General features: G+C 40.5%; 1 protein-coding gene across 3 annotated transcripts in view; it reads right to left on the bottom strand.

Moving 5' to 3' along the window:
- The window catches only part of XRN2 (5'-3' exoribonuclease 2), a 69234-nt gene extending 50333 nt beyond the window's left edge, over positions 1-18901 (bottom strand). Inside the window, exons 1-13 of one of the 3 annotated variants that reach the window (XM_080931029.1) lie at positions 18771-18901; positions 7730-7857; positions 7538-7649; positions 7031-7142; positions 5942-6000; positions 5776-5865; positions 5053-5125; positions 4787-4837; positions 4201-4358; positions 2974-3048; positions 2761-2894; positions 2611-2668; positions 2420-2527 (exon numbers count right to left, since the gene is read on the bottom strand). In XM_080931029.1, coding sequence (XP_080787155.1) covers positions 2420-2527; positions 2611-2668; positions 2761-2894; positions 2974-3048; positions 4201-4358; positions 4787-4837; positions 5053-5125; positions 5776-5865; positions 5942-6000; positions 7031-7142; positions 7538-7649; positions 7730-7857; positions 18771-18845 — 1233 coding nt within the window. In that variant the 5' untranslated portion in view covers positions 18846-18901. Of the gene's footprint in view, positions 1-2419; positions 2528-2610; positions 2669-2760; positions 2895-2973; positions 3049-4200; positions 4359-4786; positions 4838-5052; positions 5126-5775; positions 5866-5941; positions 6001-7030; positions 7143-7537; positions 7650-7725; positions 7858-18770 lie in introns of those variants that run through there. The other 2 variants (XM_080931030.1, XM_080931031.1) reach the window with 2 other exon arrangements.
- Positions 18902-26231: the final 7330 nt, after the last annotated feature.

The raw sequence follows: 26231 nt of genomic DNA, 5'->3' as shown, positions 1-26231 counted from the left end.
TGGCAACTACTTTTAAAACACGTGCTGACCTCATCTGCATGAAATATGCTCTCCATAGTTAATCAAAGCAAGGTAGGAGAACCTCTCTTTGATATATAATAAAGCTAAGTACTTAAAATAGCCTATAGGGGTACCTAAATCTGGCCCTCTATCACTTTTTAGAATTTCACACCAATACTCTCACCTGCCTTGCCTCCTCTCCTACTGCTACATACTGCTTGCCTCTTACTGGTCAGTGTACATACAAGGCAGCTCTTGTCAGAGCTTTTCTCTTTAAACATCTACGTGGCCGGCGCCTTCACACTACCCGTGCCTTTAGTCACTAATCTGTCAGTAAGGGCTCTTGCTGTATTTTCTAGAACTGCAATCTTGCCATTATCATTTTGCCAGATACTACCTCAACTAATTTTTACCTTAACTGCATTTAAAAATCTACCACTATCTGGCTACTATGTTTGCTGTCACACAACAAACATATTTTCCCTAAAGAACGAAAGCTCTCAGAGGGCAGACATTTCTGTCTAGTTTTTGTCTGCTGCCTTATGCTGGCAATCAGAGCATTGGCACATAGTGAGGCTGCTCATAGGAAGGACGACCAAAGCTCATAAACTACACAGCACCACAATTGAGGCTTAACTGCTTAATTTTACTAAGTACTGACACATCCTTTTCTGAAAACTTCCATCCTGCTGCCTGATGAATATGTGGCTCTAAGGGCTGGTAGTCACACATAAACAAAACACACCACTGGTGTGAACTGTACTGGTCTTTAATTTTTATGTGCTATCAATACCTTCATGGATTTACCAAAAGTCACAAATATACTTTCTAGAAGTTTCATACTGAAATTCTGATGTTTCTTCAGTTGTGCAGCCACGAGAAAAGACAGTGTGAGTTCAGGGATATCAAACCTTAAAATACCTTCTCAGCTAGGTCAGCAAGAAATCGTATTACGTCTGAAACACTAAAGTAAAAATCAAATCTTTTGCCCTTTAATGGTAAGTTAGCACCAGTATTTAATGATATAACATCTGCTGTAGCACAAGAAAAACTGCTCATCCATGGGGCTTTTATGCCAAGTTGTGACACACTATACATTATCTTTTGTTAAGTATCAATAGTAATAAAATGAAAAACACTGTGTTGAAGATATAGTCAAACACACATACACAGACACTCCAACACAGATGCTCCCTCCACTAAATACTAGAAGAAAAGTTGACTAAATACTTAAGACAACTAGAAAAAATGCATATTTAGTCAACTCATAGTTAATAAGAAAGGTCCAAAGTTCTAAAACTAAGAGAGCATAACTATGGTACACAAAGTTGAAAAACACAGAAACAATATAATTATTACTTGCTATTTGCTCAATATTGCCATTTGTCTTTTTATAAAATCAGCTTACAAAGTTTCTTTCTCTGTAAGAAGCTACTGTCAGCTCATGGCCTTCATTCTGGTCTCCCTTGCTATCCCTACAATCAATCTTCAATCACTGTACCTTTAGATTGTTGCCCCTACAGCCTACCAGCTTCCTGAGGTTTTGCATCTTGGTCAAGCGCTAGGTAGCATGACTAAGTCACTCTAAACTGCGCCTCTTTTCTACTTAGGAATCTCCTTCTGCCTCTCTCTCTGATTCCTAACTCCTATTAACAGTCAATGCTCCCTGTGCTTTTATGGGGGCACTTTCATTCCACACAAGCCCATAGAATTTCACATTCCTACTCATGGCTTCAATTATCTCCTTCTATCAACCAAGGTTCTAAAATTGTTTTCAGGATTTGCCCCATGTCAGATACCCTGTAGTCCCCACATACTCATCTCCAAAATGAACTTCATTTTGTATCTGTCCCTCACCCCCATTTTCTACACATATAGTACTTGCTGTCTCTGTAAATGGAATTAACAAACTGAACTGCCCAGAACAGAAACTTGGACCTACATAAGCTCTTGCGGATCCTCCATAAGCAATTTCCAAGTGCTTTGTTACTTTAGTTTCTTCCTTAACATTGATTTACCTAAGTGCTACCACCTTCCCCAGAGCCTCCACCGTCCTGCCATGCTGCCCAATTCAGACCTTACAGCTGGACTCCGAAGACTTGACCCTGTTTCTAAAGTATAAATAGTTCTTATAAAAACACGACAGCCGCAAGTTCAATGCCAACCTAGGTTTCAAGTGTTTGGATTTATACCCTAAATAAGATTTGGAAAAGAAAACCTGAGACTCAACTCAAATAATGTACAATACACAGTTTCACACAGCAAGCATCACAGCCTTTATAGAATAACCAAGTTCGAGGCTTGAGATGACATCAGTGGTAACATACTACAGTGGTCTTACAACACACTCAGACAGGCAAAGTACAGCATGGCCTATGAAAGACAGAAGGAGCAATTTCAGCTACTACAATGTATTTACCTCATCATCTTTTCTCTTTTTAAAAATGCTATCCTCAACTTCACCAACTGCTAACATGATCATCTGTACTCTTTGCAGATTGACATAACCACTTTCTGTAAGGTAACCCTGTAAGTGATAAAATACATGTAAAATGATCTTCTTAGAAAACCAAACACATCTGTTTTTAAATTATTCAAAAATAAACTTACCCCAGTTTTGTGTACCACGTTTTTGTATATGTTAACCAAGCGATCAATTGCACCTTCCCTGTCACCAGGAGACAAACATTATTCATTAAAACCAGTGGGCTCTGCAAAGTCAAGAAGACAGCCATCGGCACTTCCCACAGATACACATACCTAATCTCGAGTGACGGCAAGTGAGGAAGGAAATCATTTCCCACAAAGAAGCACATGAACACCCAGTCATCAATGCTCCTCTCTACATCAAATGGGAATGGCAAGCTGGCCATGGTGAGTTCTCTTTCTAGATACTACAAAAGAAGACTAACATCAAAGCAATGAAAAGAGCATGTTTTATGAATGCCAGTTCTAATAACTAGAGAAACATACCTCTCGAAGGACATTCAGCCGAAGGAAGATAAACTCCCCTTCTGCACAAGGAAGACTATCTGCAAGTTCATCATGCTGTAAGAAAGAAGCGGAGATTGTATCCAGCCTTATCCTGAAATTTTCCAGCCACGCAAATCTTAAAGAGTTTTTCTAATTTAAGATACATTTAATATTTAAGTACTAAAAATTTATAAGTTCACCAAACCATTTTAAAATAATCACATCTAGATCAGAAGTGAGCAATTATTTGGTATAAAGGGCAGTAAATATTTTACGTTTGGGGAGACACATACAGATGAATATTCTTTCATGTTCCAGAACACTCTTAAACTCCTTTTAGAAAATATAAAAGGAGTAGAGAGATGGCTCAGTGGTTAAGAGCATTTGATGTTCTTTCAATGACCCAAGTTCAGTTTCCAGCACCCACATCAGGAAGGTCAAACTGTGTCTGTCTGTCTGTCTGTCTGTCTGTCTGTCTGTCTGTCTGTCTCTCTCTCTCTCTCTCTCTCTCTCTCTCTCTCTCACACACACACACACACACACACACACACACACACACACACACACACACACAGTCTCTCTCAAATTAAACCTTTTAAAGAAAAGTAAAAAACCTTCTAACTCATAGGTCACCATGAAAGGCCTGTTTGCCAGCCCCACTTCTGTCCTCCAATAAGTATTCTGATGTGTATTCCTCTGCCCTTCTGTGTTTACTCAGATCCATGTATACGTCACTTTTTCTGCTCTCTGTCCAAAATCAGAGCATACTACATTTAACTGTTTTTCAGTTTTCCCCAAGCACCAAATTAGAAGCACATGTAGAAGGGTCTTCAACCAACCAAGTAAGCTCAGATTAACAGAAAAAGTACCATGTTTAATATAGTTGTAGTTCCTTTGAAGAAAATAGTAATCAGAATATCTTCCATAAACAATTCACATTCAATGCACATCGTTATCTATGGAAACTTACCTTCATAAAAACAAAATTACATTAGAAAAATGGAAAGTAAAAGGAATTGAGTATATGCAAGCTTGTGAATACAGCTTATTTCACATTATTTCAAAAGCTACATTTCAGTGAACTGTTTTTATGAGGTACTTTGAATAAGCTCGGTGGTTACTGGTACATTTTTAAATGGCTGAAATGGTATACTTTGTGGCAGTGTGCATATTTTCCCATGGTAACAGACTTTTCAAATAGAGTAGCATCTATCTTAAAGCTCTTACCTTTCCCTTCTTTTCTCTTGGCAAACCTTCACAATCCTTGACCTCGTGTCCAAACTGATTACAAAGAGCACATGGTTTAGGTTTATTTGGTTTGAATTCTTCTCTGATTATGGTGAAGTTAGGTTCGTGTGTAGCAAGACCAAGCATAATAAGATCAGCTATCAGTAAAAAAACAACAAATGAATGGTACTTTGGATGGATCCCATACCATAATCAATGTACTGCTAAACAATGACACAAGAAAAACCCCACTGTACACAGAACATAGACAGCAAATAGTAGTTTTCGGTTTATAAAGTCATTCAGAGACATGGACCTACAATAATAAACCACCCCTAGAGATTATGTGGGAAACTGTCCACTGTAAGGTCAATGGTACAACATCTAATGTTTGAAAAAGAACATAAAACAAAATTCATCACAGGTTAACTGACCACAGTATAACAACAAATCAACAGTGTTTCCTTCTAAACTTAAGCAAAACACCTGAGAATTATCAACCAACCCTGAAATACCCACCACACAACAACACACTAACATACTCTGGCTTAAACTAAGAACAATAAATCCACAAAAAGAAACTTACCATCAGCTCCACACAAACAATGATGAGTATTTGGGTCATGGTTAGGCTGGGCTAAAAAAGAGAAAAGAAACATGTATTTATGAAAACATACCATACACAACAGAAGTAAGTCAACTTGCCAAGTTATTTCCAGATAATGACCCTTTTGTTTGTTTTCAGTCAGTGCTAGAATAAAACTCAAGGTCCTGCTAGGTAAATCTTCTATCATTAAACTACACCCCTGACCTGGGTTATATTCATTATAATCAAATACTTTTGAATTTTACCTCTTTGTCTTCTAATGTAATCCATGATTTTGTGTTCTCCTTCACCAGGCGCACTAGCATCAGATAATATAACCTATTAAAAAAGGTTTTCTATGTTTAGTTCACCTCCCCAGTTTCTAGCAGAACAGAGGAAAACACAGATAACTTCCCCGATGTGCATTAGTAGGTGGAACAGCCACTGAAGAAGGCTGACTAATGCTGCTGACTATCTTAGCACAAGGATGGACAGACTGACTCCTTACCAGTTCACAAGTTCTCACTACTGACTACAAAGGATACAGTACCAACCAAGATAATTACCAAGTCTAATTAGAGAAAAGCACCCCTTAAGCTACAATAACAGAAAAGTTCACTCAAGTTTTACTTAAGTCTTCATGAGAAATATCCATTTGTAAATACAGTCTCACGACTTTATTTTGCAACATTGATAAAATGACAAATCTACTTTCTAGTTAAAAACTATATTCTTATCTGTATTTCTTAAAATTATGAATCCCATTTTAAAGCTTCAGTGAGGCAACAGAACAAAGTGGCATTAAGATAAACTCTATAAAACCTGACCACGCAAAGCAACCCATTTCCAACGACACAGAAAGCTTCTCTTTTCTCTGGCAGTCAACTAGCTTTTTGCCAGGGGAAAAGGATAAATAATACCAGTCATATCAAAGGACAGCCTCAAATGATCACTCTAATCTTTCTGAAGTACCAAAGTGTGAAACTTACTGTCAAATTTTTCCACCCAGGGTCATTATTTAAACGATCGGCTATGTAATAGCGAAGGCATTTAGCAAGATTGTCCATGAACTCAGTTCCCTAAAATGATAGAAAGAAAAAAATTAACCTATCATTTAAGAGTCAGCAGTAGCTAGCAAAGCCTGAGACTACTTACTGGTGTAATACAGTTGCTGTCAAATCTTTCTTTTATTTCTTCTGGAGGAAGAAAGCCACCTAGACAAAAGAGGCAATGTTTTGTTTTCCCCATAAAAACTGAAGTAAATTAATCAATATTAAGGCAGAAGAGTAACAAAAATAATTAAATATGAAAGAAAGATGTTATAACCTAGAAAAAGATGATCTGCTCTCTGAGAAGAAGACAGCACTTCTCTCCTTCAGTTGAAACAAAGCTTTAACCTAGTGGTTCTCAACTTTCTTTAGTACAACCCTGTAATAGTTCCTCATGTTGTATTGAGCCCACCATAAAACTATTTTCATTGTTACTTCATAATTGTAATTTTGCTAGTTATGAATCATAACAGAAATATCTGATATGCAGACTCCCAAAGGAGTTGCAACCCACAGACTGAGAACCACTGTTTTAACAAGGTTGCCAAAAAACACATAGCACACAAAAGATGCTACAATACAGAAACATAAAACTCATGAGGTCCTTTCTCTGTAAAAGAACATAAGCATTGGTTAATGATTTTAATTTTAACAATAGTTCCCAATAAATCACTAAAGTATGCTGTTATAAACATGCTGTAAGAGTCTTAACTACAAGTGGTGCATGCATAATCCCAGCACTCAGGAGGCAGAGACAGATCTCTGACTTCAAGGCCAGTCTGTCTCGGGGGAAGAGGCAAAGAGAATCTTAATTACAAGCCATGCCTAAAATAGCTATATATACTTACATACTTTTAAGCAAATTAAATAGCATAGTAAAATTTATGGCCCGTGACATCCTTTTCTACTGATGCAATTTAGTGACAAAAAAAAAGTGTGTGTGTGTGTCCATGTTCTTTTCTGTCTATTATACTGCTGTGGGTAACTCACTCTTAACAAATAAACCTGATAAAATCAACCAAATGTCACACCACACACACTGGGTTGAAGGAGAGCCAGTTTCAGTAGACCTCAGCATCCCTCTCCAACTTTCTTCTCCGAGACTTAGCTCTAACCTAGATACCCAACAGGAATTTTAAAGCACTGGGAACTGCAGAAAGGAGGAAAGTTCAACTTAAAGATATATTTTCCTTACCTTTTGCAAGTATTTCCTCTCTGACTCGCTGCTTCTCAACTGCTGCTTCCATTCCTTCCTTAGATGCTCTGAACCTCCTTGAACGCTGTTGGTTCATTTTGGCACGTGGTGCCTAAAAACAATGTATCTCATTTTTACATAATACTATTCAAAATATTTCCAAGCAAATCTATACATCATTTCTAACCTCCACTTTTTACCCATAATAAATCTAAAGTGCCTATCCTCCCAACACCTTGGTATGTGTCGCTTAGTACCTAAGTATCTAAATTCACTCAGTCTATGTCACTTTAAAGGAGTAGTCATCAATGAATAATCATAACATTGCATAGTACATGACAAAAGAAAACGTCGAATGAATTACTGGAGACTTTTCTTTCTGAAATTAACCACAGTCAACATTTTTTACTATTCAGCTAACATTCACGGAGATATTCAGAACATAGCAAAGATAGATAGATAGACAGACAGAGGCTTCTAAATCGATTTTCTTTCTTCAGCACTTACCACTCCATCTATTGCCATGTAGAGAAGTCTTCTTGGTCTTACAATATTGAAAAGTCTGTCAATGTACTCAAAAATTGCAACCATCATTTCATCTTCATTTTTTGGTGCTGGTCTATAATGATAAACAGACAACGTAACAGAATACAGTACTTCTGTGACTTGTGCTATCAATGGCAAACATGGATTACATACTTGTCTTCAGGATGAGTACAGGGATGGATAATTCCATTCATATCCAAATACAGATTATCAAACTCCACGTCATTTGGATTAGGTTTACTGGCATCAACTGGAATCTTTACACCATTGCATTCTTTTGGCTGTGAAGAAATGATAAGTAATGTTTTGACTGTGCAGACCTAAACATGACAGGTACTAAGCACAATATATACCAATTTAATTTCAGAACTGGTAGTATAAACAGAATCAAATTAAATATGAACAGCTTCTAATTCGAGATAATTATGTGAGATCACAGACATATACAAGTAAGGTCAAGGAAGTCATCTTGTCTCTCACCATTCACACTAACAAGTTCTGCCATTGTCACCTAGAATGCTGTTCCATTCATGTCTGTTCACACTGTGAGTATATCATGCTATCACATCATACCTAAAAAGTAGCAACTACCTTCACACAACCCCATTTCCAATTTTAACAGTTTTAATTAGTGCTTAAACACTAAAGTACAAAAGCATTTGTGTCTTACCCTTGACTATTTTCCCAGTGCTTCCCACGCCTAACAGCTAAACAATGAGACTGACCCACAATATTATGAAGGCCCAGTCCGTTTCTCAAAAGCTCCTACAAGCACGATGTAGTAACTGGCACCTAAACACAGTACTCAGGAAGCTGAGAAAGACAGTGTCCTGGGACTAATAGGCTATACAGTAAGTTCCAAAGTTATAGAGTAAGACCTAAAAACAAAACAGAACAGAAAAACAAGTTCCAAGAAAACTGTCCTCTCACTACTTTCTTCCATTATACTCTTGAGAAAGCCTTCTTCCTTTCCATTGATACTCACTTCCTGAAATCTTAATCTCTTCAGAGCCCAGCCTCAAATCAAATGTTACTCACTGTAACATGTGAGCTATCTCCTTCCTGCATTTCTTAGGATTTTGCTTATACGCTTGTAATACTGTCATAGTCTTATGAATAGTTTGTCATTTCTACCCTCCTTTGAAGAGTAGGGTTGTACTTTCAAAGGTTCTAAATTGTACTTTTATAATGACAGTGCTTGTCTTTTCATCCAGAGCCTCAATGAAAGATTAACACAAGACCCAATTTTTGTTTTACTAATAGTATGGGTCCTTAAACACATACAAAGCAATAGGGGAGAGGAGAGGAGTACATAATTTAAAGGTCCATCATGTACATGCTAAATCACAGGTAATTATAAAATGTTATGCTAAAAGATAGCAGTCACCTATCCTGGATGATTTTAAGGACCTAGAGAAATCTACAGAAATAGAAGGTAGATAAGGCTGTGTCAAGCTGAGGGTGGAAAAAGGGCAAAAGAAATGAAAAGTGACTATTAATGAATATCCACTGCTTTAGGTAGTAAGGAAATTAAAATTATATAACAGTAATGATCACACAACTCTGAAAATACACTAAAAACTACTGACAGCACTAGACACAATGGTGTATACCTTTGATCTCAGCATGTGAGAGGCAGAGACAGGTAGATCTCTATTCATTTGAAGCCAGACTGATCTATGTAGTGAGTTTCTGGACAGTCAAGACTGCACAAAGACTGTTTCAAAAGCAAATAACCCAAAACAAAGAAAAAAACCTGGTATTTTAAGCAAATAAATTTCACGATATAGAATTTATACCTCAAGGATAATGGGAAATGAACATGATTAAAATAATTTTATATGTATGAAAATTATATTAATGTTACTTCATATGCAAATAAGTTATACTTAATAAAGCTGTTTAAAAGAATAAAATTCAGAAGCTAACTTATATAAATCACCGTGTATCCATGTACTGGACTGTCAGGCCAAGTAAGAGCTAAAAAGCTAACTGGATGGTTATGAACACATCACTGAACAGACAATTTAAGAAGCAGAAAATACACATTAATTAGATACTGTTTAGGGCTGAATACACATGCAGCGAAGGCACAGAGAATAGCAAGAGAATAATGACAAAAACTGTTTCAGAAAAGTGGTTACTCAGAGGGGGAAGGACAGGAAAGCAAGCTTCGGTGTGTATTGTAATTGACAGTGAGGGGTATGGAAAAAGGGACCTTTAGACAGTTCTATAAATACATGCTGAATCAAGCAAGAGGGCTCAATCAGAGTTCCAGGACACTGTCTCTAAAAACAAACAAAGAAACAAACTGTGTGTATGTGTGTCTGTGTGTGCGCCTATATGCACACGTGCAAAATCTTTGGAAATGGATCCACGAACAACCTTTATAATAAAAATGCATGTAAAAACATACATAAGGAAAGGAAAGAGAAGGATGGAGCAGAAAAATAGTCAAAGAAATACTGAAATTATCACAAATAAAAAAATATACCAGCTCTATGAACTCCAAAATACACTTAACATCACAGTAAAAATGCTGAAATATACAAAAAGGAAAAGAATGATATGAGAATATACTGGAAGAACAAAGATGGCAGGGGAGGCGGTTCAGTCTGGTTAGAGCGTTGACTCAGCACTAAGAGTACTTTTTGCATCCTGTACAATAAACGAATGCCCAGAGGTATCAGTATCCCTGATTTTAGGCGGTACTACAGAACTACAGAAATAAAAATGGCATGGTAATGGCATAAAAACAGACAGGTTGACCAATGGGATCAAATCAAAAACCCAGACATAAATCAACACACCTATGGACAGCTGACTTCTTATAAAGAAGCTAGAATTACACAATGGGGGAAAAAGTATCTTTCAACAAATGGTGCTAGTGAATGCGTGTAGAAAAATGCAAACAGATCTGTCTCTATTACCCTGTACAAAACAAGTCCAAGTAGATCAAAGACCTCATCATAAAACCAGACACTGAACCTGATAGAAGAGAAAGTGGGGAACAGCCTTGAATGCCCTGGCCTTGGTATTGACACAAGAGACAACTTCCTGAACAGAACACCATTATCACAGGTACTGAGACCTCATGAACCTGAAAAGCTCTGTGAGGCAAAGGACACTGTCACCAGAAAAAGATCTTCACCAACTCTACATCTGAACGAGGGCTAATATAGAAAATGAACTCAAGAAACTAGGCATCAACAAACCAAATAATCCAATAATAAATGGGACACAGATCTAAACCAAATTCTCATCAAAAAAAATCTCAAATGGCTGAAAGGCACTTAAAAGAAATGCTTAACATCTTTAGCCATCAGGGAAATGAGAAATCAAAACTCTGAGATTCCATTTTACAACTGTCAGAATAGCTAAGATCAAAAACACAAGGGATAGCTCATACTGGTAAGGATGTGGAGCAAAAGGAACACTCCTCCATTTTTGTTGGGAATACAATGGAAATCAATACAGGGATTTCCTAGAAAATTGGTAATCAATCTACCTCAAGACCCAGCTATACCCAAAGGACATTCTATCCTACCACAAGAACACTTGCTCAACCATGATCATTGTAGCATTATTCACAAAAGCCAGAAACTGAACATGATTTAGGTGTCCCTCAACTGAAGAATAGATAAAGTGTTGTACATTTACACAATGTGGAGGAAAGGATGGGGGATACTAGAAAAGATGACTGGAATTGGGATGAGGCATTTGGAAGGTAAGGCAGAAACCTAGTGCAATGGAAACTTCCTGGAATCTACAAGAGTGACCCTAGCAAAGTCTCCTAGAAATGGGAGTATAGTACCTGAATTGGCCTCTCTACTTACTGTGACTAGGCAAGACTCTCAGCATGACTGGGACATCAACCCAGCCACAAACCTTCCACAGACACAATGTCCTGACTGCAAAACATGCTGGGGCAATGGTGACAATGGCATAGAACTTGTGTAAATGGCCAACCCATGACTGGTCAAACTTGTGGGCCCATGCCATGAGAGGGAATCCAGACCTGACACTGCCTGGATGACCAGGAACCTGAGGCAGAAGAGCCCAGAAACTCAGGATAGAACCAAACACAGACCCCCCCATCCCGCAAAAAAAAAAAAAAGACCCCCCCCCAAAAGTCAATGAAATAATTCCTAATGATATTCTGCTATACTTACTGATCAGTGCTTAGCCCAACTGTCACCAGAGGGGCATCATCCGGCAACTGATGGGAACAGATGCAAAGACCCACAACCAAACACTAGGTGGAGCCTGGGGAACCCCAAAAAAGAGGGGGAGGAAGGATTGTAGGGGTCAGTGACTCAAGAACACCGTGAGAACATGGCCCACAGAAGCAACTAAGGCAGTGCTCACAGGTGCTCTTTATGGGTCTGAGCCAGGTCCTCTGCATATACCTTATGATTGTGTAGCTGGGTGTTCTTATGGGACTCGCAGTGGGAATGGAGAAAATCTCTAACTCTTTTGCCTGTGCTTGGGGACCTCTTTCCTCCTACTGGTTTGCTTTATCCAGTCTTGCTGTGAGGGTTTGTGCCCAGTCTTTTATTATACCTTGCTAGGGTATTATTGGTAGACATCTCTGGGAGGCCTTCTCTTTTTTTACTGAAGGGAAACTGATCTAGGGGATACAGAATGGGAGGGGCAGGGGGGAGACTGGGAGGGATAGAGAAAGGAGAAACTACAGTCAGGATACAATATATCAGGATTAAAAAAAAAAAAAAAAAGTACTTGTTGCTCCTGTTGGAAACCCAGATTTGATTTCCAACATCCAGCTCACAATTGTCTGTAACTATAGTCTCAGTGAATCTGATGCCCTCTTCTTGACTCCAAAGGGCACCATCATACATCCATGAAGGCAAACCACTCACACACATAAAATAAATCTAAAAATTTTAAAATAATAAAAAGCAAATGCTTAGTAACTTTAAAGAGAACCTCAGTAAGATTAACAACTTCTCGGGGAAGCAGGATAACAAAAGCAACAAGTGTTAACCAAACAAAACTTTTACCTAGGAAAATTATCATTAGATAGTGAAGATGAAGTTCAGCAAGATGGCTCAAGAGGGAAAAGGCCCTTCCTTGCTGCCAAGCCTCATGACTTGAGTTTGACCCTTGGAATGCACATGGTAGAAGGAACTGACCTCCATATGCATACCATGGCGTTTACCTATAGTAGCCAAATAAATAAATGTAATTTAAAACATTTAGGCCAGTAAGATGTCTGGGGGGGGGGGGGGGACCTTGCTGAGTAATCCTGATCACATGAATTCAATCTTCAGAAGCCACATAAAGGTGGACAAAAGACCCAACTCCAAAAATTGTCCTCTGGCCACCAGATACCTGTGTGCCTGCTTATTTCTATGTGCACCACATGCATACGGTGCCCTTGGAGGTCAAAAAGCATTGGATTCAACTGAACTGGAATTATAGGCAGTACTGAACATAGGTCCTCTACAAAAGCAACAAGCTACTAAGCTACCTCTCTATCCTTCAAAATACCTATTTTAAATTACATTCCTTTATAATTTATATGTTGAGGCAGGGACCATGCACATGCATCTGGTCCCATGTAGAGATCAAGGATAACCTGGTAGAATGTTCTCTTTCCACCATGTCCGTTGTAGAGCTCAACCTCAGGTTGCTGGGTTTAAAGGTGCCTTTACCTAATGAACATCATCACACCAGCCCCCAAAATAAGAATGCTTAAAAAAAATTAATAAAAGAATATCCTCCAGCCTGGTGGTGGTGGTACACACTTTTAATCCCAGAACTTGGGAGGCAGGGGCAAGCCAGTCTGGTCTACAGAATAAGTTCCAGGATATCCAGGGATGCAAAGAGAACCCCCGTCTTGAAAAACTGAATACAAAACAAAACAAAGAACAACCTTGTCTAGCCTCTTTGGGTACCAAGTATGTATATGGTATACATACATAGACACAGGCAAACACAGATAATACATAAAATAAAAACAAACCTTAAAAAAAAATCTCAAGTTAAACCAGACAATATAGCTAAATACCTGTGTTCCCACACTTAGAAACAAGAGGATCCTCAAAGTTTGAGGTTAGCTTTGCTTACATAGCTAGACTATGCAGCAATAGTAGTAGTAGTAGTAGTAGTAGTAGTAGTAGTAGTAGTAGTAGTAGTAATAGAAACATTTCAATAACCTAACCCTTCCTCCATTTCAAGATCCAAAGAGGAAAAAAACCAAGCCTAAAGCAAACAAAAAAAAAAAAAAAATGCAAAATTAGAGTAAAAAATAATTAGAACAGGGGAAAAAAACTGAAACTAAACCCTAACCCTTCAAAAAGATCAATGAAACTGACAGTCCTTTATTTAAGGTGAGCAAGAAAAAGAGTCAAATTGCTAGACTGAGACACACAAAAAAAAACTTATTACTGACAATTTTGTAAGCAAAAAATAGTAATAAAAATACTGTAAATGAACATAAGGCCAACAATCCTGAATTCTACCAAGTATGCAAAAAAATTCATACTAGTTATTCATCCACCCTTGCTAATGTTTCCTAGTTTGTTGTACAAGACCAATATCATCTGAACAACAAATTCAGACAAAGTATAAAAAGAAAAAGCTACAGATGAGAACCTTGTGGGGAAAAAAAAAAAATCAATGCAAATCCTCAACATTAGTAAATAATGTTTATTTACTAATAAACACACACACATACACACACAACTTACTAAATTTAAAATTCAGCTTCAAAAGATCTACAATGACAGTGAAGCTGCAATAAAATCTCCCTGACAAAGAAAAATCCAGACCAGGGCAGATTCCATGTTCACTGCTAAACTCTACCAGATCTTTAAGAGATGACACCAATGTTCCTCAAAGTGTTCCATAAAACAGAAAGGGAAGAACACCACTAAACTCATTCTCTGGAAAGTAAAAGAGGAAGATGCTCAATGTCTTCCTCCTATGTCCTCTTCACGCTCAAGCAAAAGCAACCATATACCCATGTGCATGCACTGTGCATATAACCCAAAGTAAAAGGTAATAGAATACTGAAGAAATTGATGCAGACAGAAGACTGAAGTCTCCCATGCTTTGGATCAGCCCAAAAGCTATCTACAGATTCCATGTAATCTATATCAAAGTTGCAATGAAAAGAAAAAATTCACATGGGAGCACAGGAAACCAAAGCAATTTTGAGCATAAAGAACAACACTAGAGGTGTCGGTACACTCCATCTCAAATTATACAACAGAGTCATGGTAATAAAATCAGCAAAGCTATATACCACAAAAACAGACATATAAAAAAGAAATAAAAGAGAACCCAGAAATAAATAATAGCCATCATGCATTTGGCAAAAGTGCTAAAAAATACGCCAGTCTTTTCAAGAAACAATGCTGCAAAACTGAGTATTTACATGCAAAAGAATCAAACTAGAGCTCTAGCTCTTGTTCATTACAACATAAATTCAAAATGGATCAAAGATTTTAAATATTAGACCTGGAACTATGCAACTACCAGAAGAAAATATAAGGAAACCACTTTAAGATAAAAGCACAAGCAAGAACTCTAATTGTCCAGGAAATTTCCAGGAAAAATGACAACTGAGAGGGTGAAGAGTTGGCAAAGTGGTTGAGAGCACTTGTTGCTCTTCTAAAGGACCCAAGTTTGGTTCCCAGCACCAACATGAGGTAGCTCACATTTGCCAGTAACTCCATCTTTAGGGGGAAACCCAACACCCTTGAGGCCTCAGAAGGCACTCATACAAATACATAAAAATAAAATTTTAAAGGAAAAAAAAATAACAAATGAGATGCCATGAAATTAAGTCTCTGCATAAAAAAAGCAAGCAACTGGTAGTGAGAGCACACAGAATGAAAAACATTTCTGTCAGTTATTTATCTAACACACACACAATCTAATAAATAAATAAGAGAAATAACATCTTTTAAAAGATAAAAGTGACCAATAGTAATCCTTAGTCATGAAGAAATGCAAATCAAAACCACAATGAGATTTTGTCCCAGTGAAAATGACTATCATAATGAAATCAAGCATCGTATGCTGGCATAGACACTGGGGAGTGCTGATACTGCTAGAAAAGTGCGTGAAGGCAGCCAATATGAAAAAAGAAAAAGAAGAAAAAGGCAGAAAGGTAGAATTACCATATGATACAATCTAGCTATGCCTATATGACCGTGCATGCCTACAATCCCAGCACCCAGTAAGAAGGATTATGAGTCACTGGAAAACCTGGGCTATGTTTCAAAAATGGAAGAGATGTAATACATGCAATATCAATTAATCTCAAAATCTAACTGTAACATGAAAGTCAATGAGCCAGAAAAAATAGATAGCATAGGCCAACCAGAAGTTCAACAGGGTAAAGGTGCTTGCTTAGAAGGAAAAACTGACTTCACAAAGTTGTTCTGACCTCCATACACATGCCAAGGCATGCCACTGTCCATTCCTGTCCCGGGAGCAGGTACATTTGTATCTGTGTACATATACACATACTCAAAAACTTTCACCAGGTGGTGGTGCACACCTTTAATCCTAGCACTCAGTAGGCAGAGGCAGACAGAACTCCGAGTTTGAGGCCATTCTGGTTTACAAAACAAGTTCCAGGACAGTCAGGGGTACACTGAGAAACCCCGAGAAGAGAAGAGAGGGGGAAGGGGAAAAGAAGCGGAAAGGGGGAGAGTATGAGCAAGAAAGCTCGCTCTAAACACTGCCAGCTTACACACAAAGTCAATGTAGAAAGGTAGTTAGTAGGGAAGTAAGGGATAGTGTTCAGATACCTAAGAAAGAAGGATGTAAAGGAAGAGTGGGTGGGATCTAAATATATTATGTAAATGTGTGCAAATGGCACAATGAAAACACTGTAAATAACTAATACATGCACTAAAAAATTGATCAATTCTGAATAAAGGTTATAAGTTAGGAACATGACCTTCCAGTTTTCACACTGGTACTGACATTAGCTGAATAGGTAATTCAGAAATATTGAAATTTTTCAAAAATTGAAAAGAATCCTCTCTTTTCAATTTTCTTCTCAGTAATAGGCACATAACAACCTAGTATCAGTATAGTGCTCAGAACACTGATACATGGTAAATGCTACCTACCCAAAACCTGGTTAAATAAAGATCACAAAACTGCCAGGCCTAGAAGCCAGCACCTTTAAATCCCAGCATTTGGGAGGTAGAAGACAAATCTGAGTTCAGGGCCAATATATGAGACCTTATCTTAAAATATTTAAATTTTCATCAACAACTAAAGCTGGAAAGAGTGTTTCCAATATCTTCATGAACACTGGTTTTCCAACTTGGACTCATAATAACTTATGGAGAAACTAAAGGTATTTTGGGACCTAAAATCTCAGACCACACAGTGGCATTTCCTAAAGTCAATTCAAAAGTAAAAAGCAAGGATAGCTTTAAGCCAAGAAAGATGTTCAGCAAACAGTAGTTCTCAGGAAGCACCTTTCCAGGCAGCATACTGAAAAAAAAGTGCTGTGAAGAAAACAGACATAAAGACAACTCCATGCTGGGAGTGGCAGTACACAGACTGCCTGTGTGTGTGAGGGTCTGGAGTTTGAGGCTAAGTAGAGAGAGACTATCTCCAAAGGAAACATTAATACAAAGGCACAAGAAAAAGGAATGGACTGGACGGAATGCCTGATAAAATAATTTGGATGAGAAAGGTATAAAGTGCACCCAAACTAGAGGTGAAGGGGAGGAGGAAGGGAGGAGGAGCCAGCTCTAGTAAAAGGTAAAGATCCTAAACTACAATCACAGTATTAAACAGCCAACACCACTTCTCTCACAGCTTGTACAGTCATAGGTTTGACAATCCTGAATGAGAACCAAAATGTACAGGGGACCAAAGAGTTAAGACTGCTGGGGGGTTGAGGGGCTAACATCAATCTTAGAAACTATAAAATGATATTTTGTATAGGCGACAGAGTTATTTGTTTTGAGAGAGGGTCTCACTATGTAAGCCTTGATTTACTTAGAACTCTGCAGATCAAGCTGAACTCAAAAACTCAAGCCTACCTCTCTAGGACTAAAGGTATGTGCCACGCCTTGACCCGATAAACGTTTAGACTAGTTCTCTGTTAAATTACAAAATTTGCCGTCACATATATGGGTTAGCATTAGAAAAGCAGGGGTGGTGGTGAATAAATAGCTATTTCCCCTTCTATCCAAAATTATATTAGACCTAAAAACGACAAATCAAACTTAACCATATTAAGAGACAGAACCAAAGCAGTTCAAAGTGTCTATCTTTGGAGGAAAGATCGGATGGAAAAGGACAGAACAAGGAACTGTGGTTTTCCCTTTGCAAAGTTCCCACGGGGAAACGCAAAGTTTTACAAGAGAGATAAAGATTCAGCTTAGCAATTTGTCTTTTGAGAACAGAAAAATATACTAGGAATGTCACCAGAACAAAACTTTTTGTTTTTTCTAAGACAGGAAATAAGAAAGTAAATAACTCGAGCAGGAGACGTGGGTTCCGGGAGAGAGGCGGTTCTAAAGCCGAAAGTGGGAGGGGACACATGTGCCCGGAACTTTTCCAATCCAGAAATTCTAATTTAGAGTACAAAGTCGAACTCGGACAGAATTACGCGAACGACAAAAGCAAAGCTCACCAATCGGAACGGCTAAAAGTCTGCCTGTAAACTACCCAACCCAACTAACACCACACGAGAAGACAGGAAGTGAAAACAGCGAGCTGCCCGGCAGTCGTACGGCGAAGCCCGCCGGGGAGACAGACCGCTCCCCTATCCTACCCCATCGTAACTAACCGCTGCCCGCGCACGGTTAACTGCAACAAATGGCCAGGCTCGGGTGGGAAACGAGCGGTCCGACCAGCGGGAACCAGCCAGCCGTCCTTACCCAGCCAACCCTGCTGCCCGCGTTAGGGGCTGCCCAGACAGGGGCCCTTTCGAGCCCAGTGAGCAGCGCGGGCGCCGGGGAAACAAAGCCGTGGGCGGAGTCTGGGGTGTCCCGCTTGGCAGGCGGGGGAGGAGCCGCCGAAGCCCCCACAGACCCCTACTAGCCCTCGCTCCGCCCACACCGCCTCAGGAACCCCGAACCCGCGAAGCGGCCCGCGAGGCTGCCTGGGGCGAGCGCCCGTCCCCCGAGGGCCGCGGCCTAGACGTGCCGCGCCGGGTCCCACTCCGGCAAACTGGCCGCCTCCTCACCTTCTCCTCCACGCAATTGACAATGATGGACGGGTACTTGCGGCTGAGCCAGCGGAAGAACGCCGGGACTCCCATGACCAGCGGGCAGCTCGAAGCAGCGGCCGGGCCAGCGGGAGAGTGTAACCAACGAGACTGGCGGGAGCGGCGGCAGCGGGCACCGGCACTTCCTCCCACGTGCGTTCAGAGACCGGAAGTTGCGTCAACCCACCACCGCGGGGGAAGCAGGGAAAGGGGCTCGGTTAAGTTGGAGTTTGTTTAGGCTGCAGCAGTAGTGGCCAGGCTGGACGCGCTGTGAGGCTGGGAGGCCGCGGCGCCCTCCGGTAAAGCCTCTGAGAGCAGGACTCCGGGTTGACGCCTTCGCCCGCTGTAGCCCTCAGAACGCCGACCACCGCAGGCCCGCGGCAGCAGGTCCTGGCTTGTGTGGTCAGGGCTTTGGAAAGGCGTGACCTGTCTGACTTCCTTTCTCACTATCAAGTCTTGGGCTGACTAGAGCCTTCACACTCTAGTTTCCATTTCCTGGTTTCTCTCATTTTTATGCTACTGTGCCTGGCAGAACTATGAAAACGCATTGTAAAGTGTTTTACATGTTTTTAAATATCTGCATTGCACAAGCAACTTTTCAAAATACATTTAAGATTTATTTTTAATTATGCGAATGTGTGTGTGTCTACATGTGGCTATGTGAATGAGTGATGCTACTTGTGGAGGCCAAAGGCATCAAATTCCCTGGAGCTGGGATTACAAAGCTGTAATCTGCCTGCTGTGGCTGCCAGGAGTCAAACTCTACTCCTTTAGAAAAGCAGCATGAACGCTTTACTGCTAAGCCATCTCACAGCCCGGCGAGTCACTTTAAATACTTGTAGAATCTGGTGTTAAACAACTTTGTCGCTATGCTTAGTGTATCAACATTTACTAATGTCACGTTCTAGCATTTATTGAGTTCCTATGATATGCTGAGGCAAGGAACTAAAGAATTACCGTATCTAATCAATCACCAGTTGCGCTTTCTGTACTGGCTGGCTGGGTCCTGCTAGTGACTCCAGTGTGAAAGAATTCTCCAAACGGAAAAAACAGTTTATTAGATTCAGTGCATGCAGCAAGCAAGAAGTAAAAGCTGGAGGGGGCTATTTTTGAGGAAACGTGTTTCTGTGTGGGCAGTAACAGCCTGGTCTTGAGGCAGTGATTGCCCGAGTCAGGCACAGTGTAACAACTCCACCCATTCTGTGGTCTTGCTGTGCCATTTTTGTAACACACAACAGATAAAGTCAGGTTGTCAAAGAGTTAAATCGCTTGTATTTCACTTCAAGCAAGAATCATTTAATCCTCCATTCTCAAGCCAAGATACTTTTATCCCTTGTATTCTGGTGGCTTCAAATGTCACATTCCCCACCACACCCGAAGCTTATGAAAAGTCTTGAAAGAGAGGGTATTTGTGCCCATTTGCTCAAGCTTGAAAGTCTCTCTCTCCTGTATTCCCCTTGGCCTGACAAATCACACTTAATCACAGTGGCTCACCTTCAGAGGCCTCTGTAAAGTGTTTCTCTACTGCCTGTCAGGGAGTAAATGTCGCCCCTTACTCAGTGGTTTAATGACTTCATTTAAATGCTAGTGTGGAACTTAGATAATTAACCTATGTTTAATTTAAGAAATATATGTGTGTGCGTGCGTGCGTGTGTGTGTGTGTGTGTGTGTGTGTGTGTGTGTTCCAGAATAGTATTTGAGCACTATGATAAAATTTCCCATTTTAACTGGAAATAACCCCTTAATAGTTTGGGTCCTCTGGAAGGTGCTATGGTTTTTTGTTTGTTTGTTTGATATTTTTTTAATTGACATTTCAAATGTTATCCCCTTTCCCAGTTTTCCCTTCAGAAACCTCCTATGCCATCCTCCTGCCCCCTGCTTCTATGAGGGTACTCCCCCATCCTAGCATTCCCCTACACTGGGACATCAAGTCCTGGTAGGACCAGCGGCTTCTCCTCCCATTGATGCCCAACAAGGCCATCCTCTGCATATGCATCTGGAGCCATGGGTCTGTCTGTGTGTACTCTTTGGATGGTGGTTTAGTCCCTGGGAGCTCTGGTTGGTTGATACTGTTGTTCTTATGGGGTTGCAGACCCCTTCAGCTCCTTCCATCCCTTCTCTGGAAAGTGCTATGTACTCACGTGAACACAAATCCATAGGCAGTTGGGTAGGAGCAGGCAGCTTGCTACACTGAGGCCCCCCCAGAGCTCATCACAGTTGGTTTTGACTTTGAAATGTGAAAGAAGTCAAAGCCATATACATGTGGAGGTCAAAGGATGAGTTATCCTGCCATAGGGGTCCCTGGATTCAAACTTGGGTCTTCAGTCTTGGCACCAAGCATCTCTACTGAATGAGTCATCTCACTAGCCTAGTAAGGGCAGCTCTTAAAAACAGTTACACTAGATGGAAAACTACCGCAGTATATGTCAGAACAACATGAACACTCCTGCTTTTCGGGGGGGGGGGGGTTGTCAGCAAAGCTGGGGCAAAGCGAAATTAGAAAGAATAGGTTGCTGAGCTCTCTGGACCTCGGGTGGGGAGAGTGGGTGAGGAATAGACCCCTGAAGGTTCATGAACATTCAAAATTTCATTTTAATTCCCATTAACATTGTAATTATCATAGGGAATATTGTGTTGGGTTTTGCCTATTATTAGTGTCTAGATTATTGCATGCTTTCTTGATCCTTATGAGTTTTGCCCATTTTTTAACAACATAGTATACTCTTCTTTGTCAGTCTCATCTAGACCAGGCTGTAGCCAAGAGTGACCTTGAACCACTGCTCCTCCCTCCTATTTCAGCTGGGATTGAGGACATAGGCCACCATGCCCAGCTGAAATAGACTTGTTTTTCCTTAAGATTTAAAAATGTATGTGTGCATGGGAGAGGTGTGTGTACATGTGGCTATCCTCAGACACCCTGGAGATGCACTTATAAGTGGTCATGAGCTCCCTGATGTGAATGATGGGATCCAAACTCGGATCTGCTGTGCTCCTGGTAACCATGCCACCAACTCCCCCAGGCCCCAGCTGAAGTAAACTGTTTCCGTTTCTGTGGTCTCATCCTGGATCTTCCTATGACTTCATGTCACTGTCCTTTTTGTGTGTCCCAGTCTGAACTTTTTAAAGATAAAAAAATACAGCTGTATACTCCAGGCAAACCCCAAACTCCAGATCCTCTTATATCAGCTACCTCCAATTGCTAGAGTTACATGTGTGTTCTACATCATCACCTGGCACCAAGCTTCCCCTTTTTTTTAGGGAGGTCAAGCATAAGATGTAATGGCCTCATATAATTAGAACATTAAAGGTTCTATCTTCAAGTACATTCACATTTTGAGATGCTAGAGCTTAACAGCATTGACATACTGTTTTTCTCTTCTTGGGCTTTTATTTGTTGAGACAGTACCCCCAGGTTGGCTTTGAACTTGAAATCCTGGGTGTTAGGATTAAAAGCCTGTACCAATGTCAGCCTTTCTTTTTCAATTTCTCTTTTTCCTTTCCAGTTGATATTTGATCTTTAGAACTATATATTTCAGAAGAAAAAGCCTTTGCCTCTTTGGTCTTAAGGGTAGGACCTAACAGCAATGACTTTAGCCAGAATACCCAGCAAAGAGGAGCTACAGCCTGTAGAGACCACCTCCCAGCAAAGAGGAGCTACAACCTGTAGAGACCACCTCCCAGCAAAGAGGAGCTACAGCCTGTAGAGACCACCTCCCAGCAAAGAGGAGCTACAGCCTGTAGAGACCACCTCCCAGCAAAGAGGAGCTACAGCCTGTAGAGACCACCTCCCAGCAAAGAGGAGCTACAGCCTGTAGAGACCGCCTCCAGTGGATAGGCGCAGCCCACAGTTGAAAGATAGAGCCACCCACACATCTCAAATTTTTTAACCCAGAAATGTTCCTGTCCAAAGGAAAGACAGGAACAAAAAAAAAAAAAAAAAAAAAAAAAAAAGTGGAACAGAGACTGAAGGAAAGGCTATCCAGAGACCATCCTATCTAGGGAATCAGCCCATCTGTAGACACCCAACACTATTACTGATGCCAAGAAGTGCTTGCCAACAGTAGCCTGGTATGGCTGTCACCTGAGAGGTTCTACCAGCACCTGACCAATACAAATGCAGATACAGCCATCCATAGGACTGAGACCAGGGACACCAATGGAAGGGCTGGGGAAGGACTGAGGAGCTGAAGGGATTTCAACTCCATAGGAAGATCAATATCAACTAACTGGACTACCCAGAGCTCCCAGGGACTAAATCACCAACCAAAGCGTACACATGAACGGAGCCATGGCTCCAGATACATATGTAGCAGAGGATGGTCTTATCTGACATCAGTGGGAGGGCAGGCCTTTGGTCCTGTGGAGGCTTGATGCCCAGCATAGGGGATGCTAGAGGGGTGAGGCCGAAATGGGTGAGTGGGTGAAGGAGCACCCTCATAAGGGCAAAGGGGAAGAGGGATGGGGGGATGGGATGGGGGGTTGTGGAGGGTTAACCGGGAAGGGGGATATCATTTGAAATGTAAATGAATAAAATGATTAATAAAATTTTAAATTAAAAAAAATGGTGTGGCATTATCTCTCTTACGTTTAATTGTAAGTAAAGTTACAAAGCATCTAAGATCCATAATCTTGAGGCTTTAAAGATGGCTCAGCATTAAGGTTGCTTAATACTCTTTTGGAAGAGCTGGGCTGGGTTCCCAGGACCCACATAGTAGCTAACAAGCGTTTGTACCTCCAGTTCCAAGGGCTCTTGATGCCCTGTTTTGACCTTCATGAGCACTGGATATAACATACAGCCATACATGCAGACAAGACACTCATACATTAAGAAAGATCCACAGCCTTTTCTATATATTCTTGGATCTATGAAAGGGGGAATTAAAATGCCACAATTAAATTCTCTTTAATGAATTAAAAGTTAATTTAGGGAGAATTAAATATTGCCATCAGTACCAAGGGCAAGCTATAGCCCCCAAATATGAAGTGTCACAGAACCCAGTAAATCTACTCAAATCGATGCCTGTGGCAGTGGTGTGCCCTCCTCACTACTGCCCCAATGTTCTGGGTTCCCAAATGAAATAACGTACACAACCTTTAAACGCCTTAAACAGCTTAATGTCGGGGCCACTTCCTAACCTCCACATGGCTGAGTCATTCCCGGCACCCCATATTCCAAAGTTGGTTACTTACTAATCCTGTATTCCATCTTTGGTGTCCTAAACCCAACTGTGCAGCCCTCCTGGGCTGTGATCCCCAACTCCTACATGACAGTTAGACTCTCTGTCTTCTACACCTCTCAGGCCTAGTGTCTTTCTTCCTCCCCCTGACCCCTAATGATGGTTCTCCTTCTTCCTGCTCCTTCCTTGGTCCCTTGCCCTGGAAATCTAAAGTCTTAGCCCAACCATTGGCTGTCAGCATCCTTGTTTACCAATCAGAACCAACTGGGGTTTGGGACACTGCAAACAGATTTTTTTGGGGGGGGGGGGACCTAATTAGCATGAGAATACAAGCAGCTACAGTATAGTAATTATGTAATGGTTTAAGAGAAATAAATCTCACAGCACAGCATCTGGATTTTGAGTGAATTTTACAGGTCATAATAGCTACACATAAGGAAATAGAACGAGTCCTTGGCCTGTTGCTAAGCTTTGAGTGAAAACCGGGAACGTGAACAAGAGAACACTGTTTCTGGGGCTGGAGAGATGGCTCAGTGGTTCAGAACACTGGAAGCTCTTCCAGCGGTCCCAGAACCCACATGATGGCTCACAACTGTCTGGGGAGTTTCAGGAGAATCTAACACTTTCTTCTGGTTCCCTAGAACATCAAACACATGTGTGGTATGTAGACAAACATGCAGGCAAACTACACATGAAATGTTTTTTATTTATATTTTTATAAACAAATTACTTCGTTTTATTTCTTTTTTGAGCCAGAGTCTCACTATATAGTCCTAGCTGACCCAGAACTCGCCAGCGTGTCCTCAGACTCACAGAGGTCAGCCTGCTTCTGCCTCTTGAGTGCTACGATTAAAGGCTTGAGCCACCTGCCCACCCCCACACCCTCCAGAAAAAAAAAAAAAAAAAAAAAAAAAAAAACTTTTTAAAAGAAGATAGTTTCTTGGAGACAAGGATATATTCTCGGGTTTGGTTTATCATAATGCTAAAATAAATCTAAACAAAGGAGTTTTTTTACATGTAATGCTTAAGAGTGTAAAGGGGTCCTAAGAACAAAGGCATGTTTTATGTTGTATGGCGAAGTTGTATTTTAGAATGCAAAGCTAGAAAAAGGAACTACAAGTTTCTGTTCCTGGAACCCATCCAGAGTTCATCTTTCAGATTTCTATGGCTTTGACATATCCAGTCTCCATTGTAGATGTTCTTCACTAGCTAAAATAATCTATAATAAGTATTGCTGTGGGAGTGACCACCTAGACCCGACACTCCTTGGTAATTGTGCGAATCTCTTTAGGAATTGCAGGACTTCGTACCCCCTCTTTACCTGTTCATCTAATGTTGCTCACCCTCCTCTACTCACCACACTGCACATTTTCTCACACCTTTTTACTCTCAGTGTAAACCTATCGAGCCTGGAGAGGTGATCATGCCACTGCCTGAATGCTATGTTGCCTTGGGATCTCCTTCATCCAATAACTTCAAAAAGGAATTAGTTACTTATTTTATGTATATGAGTACACTGTAGCTGTCTTCAGACAGACCAGAAGAGGGCATCAGATCTTATTACAGATAGTTGTGAGCCACCATGTGGTTGCTGAGAATTGAACTCAGAACCTCTGGAAGAGCAGTCAATGCTCTTAACTGCTGAGCCATCTCTCTAGCCCTCCATCCAATAACTTTATCACTTTTTAACTCAGGTTTGCTCAAGTTTTAAGGGGATGGACAAAATGGAGTCAAGTTCTCTAAACTGTAACAGAAATGGCTCAGTTCCAGTATCGAATCCTTATTCCTCTCTGAGACGTCATGAGTAGTTTTTACTATCTGCCTTTTTGTCCACAGTCTAGTCCTCCACAGAGCCACCAGAATGATCCATTAATTACAATAATCTGAGGTTTATCTAGCCCACAGATTCAAACTCTTCCTTACTCCTCCCATGGTTCCTCAAGCCCAGGAACCACATGGTCAGGCTTATCGTATGAGGTCGCCACTTCTCAGTACAATTGACTACACTCAGTGTCTCTTTCACTGCTGTGACAAAATCCTGGTAACAACTTAAAGGGAAAGTATTTATTTTATTTATGATTGGAGATACTAAATTCCAGAACAGCATGGAACGCTTTGTGTTGGGAACATTTTGTCACATCTGGGCAGAGCAAGAAGCAGAAAGATGAATACGTGTATTCACTCGATTTCAACTTTCTTCCACCTGACTTAGGTTAGGCCCTCTGCCACTGAGGTGATGCTCCCCACATTTAAGGTGAATCTT

This window comes from Micromys minutus (assembly GCF_963924665.1).
Source record: "Micromys minutus genome assembly, chromosome: 17".
NCBI classification, from domain to species: Eukaryota; Metazoa; Chordata; class Mammalia; order Rodentia; family Muridae; genus Micromys; species Micromys minutus.
Note: the sequence above shows the minus strand (reverse complement) of the source record. Positions and strands in the feature narration are given on the sequence as shown.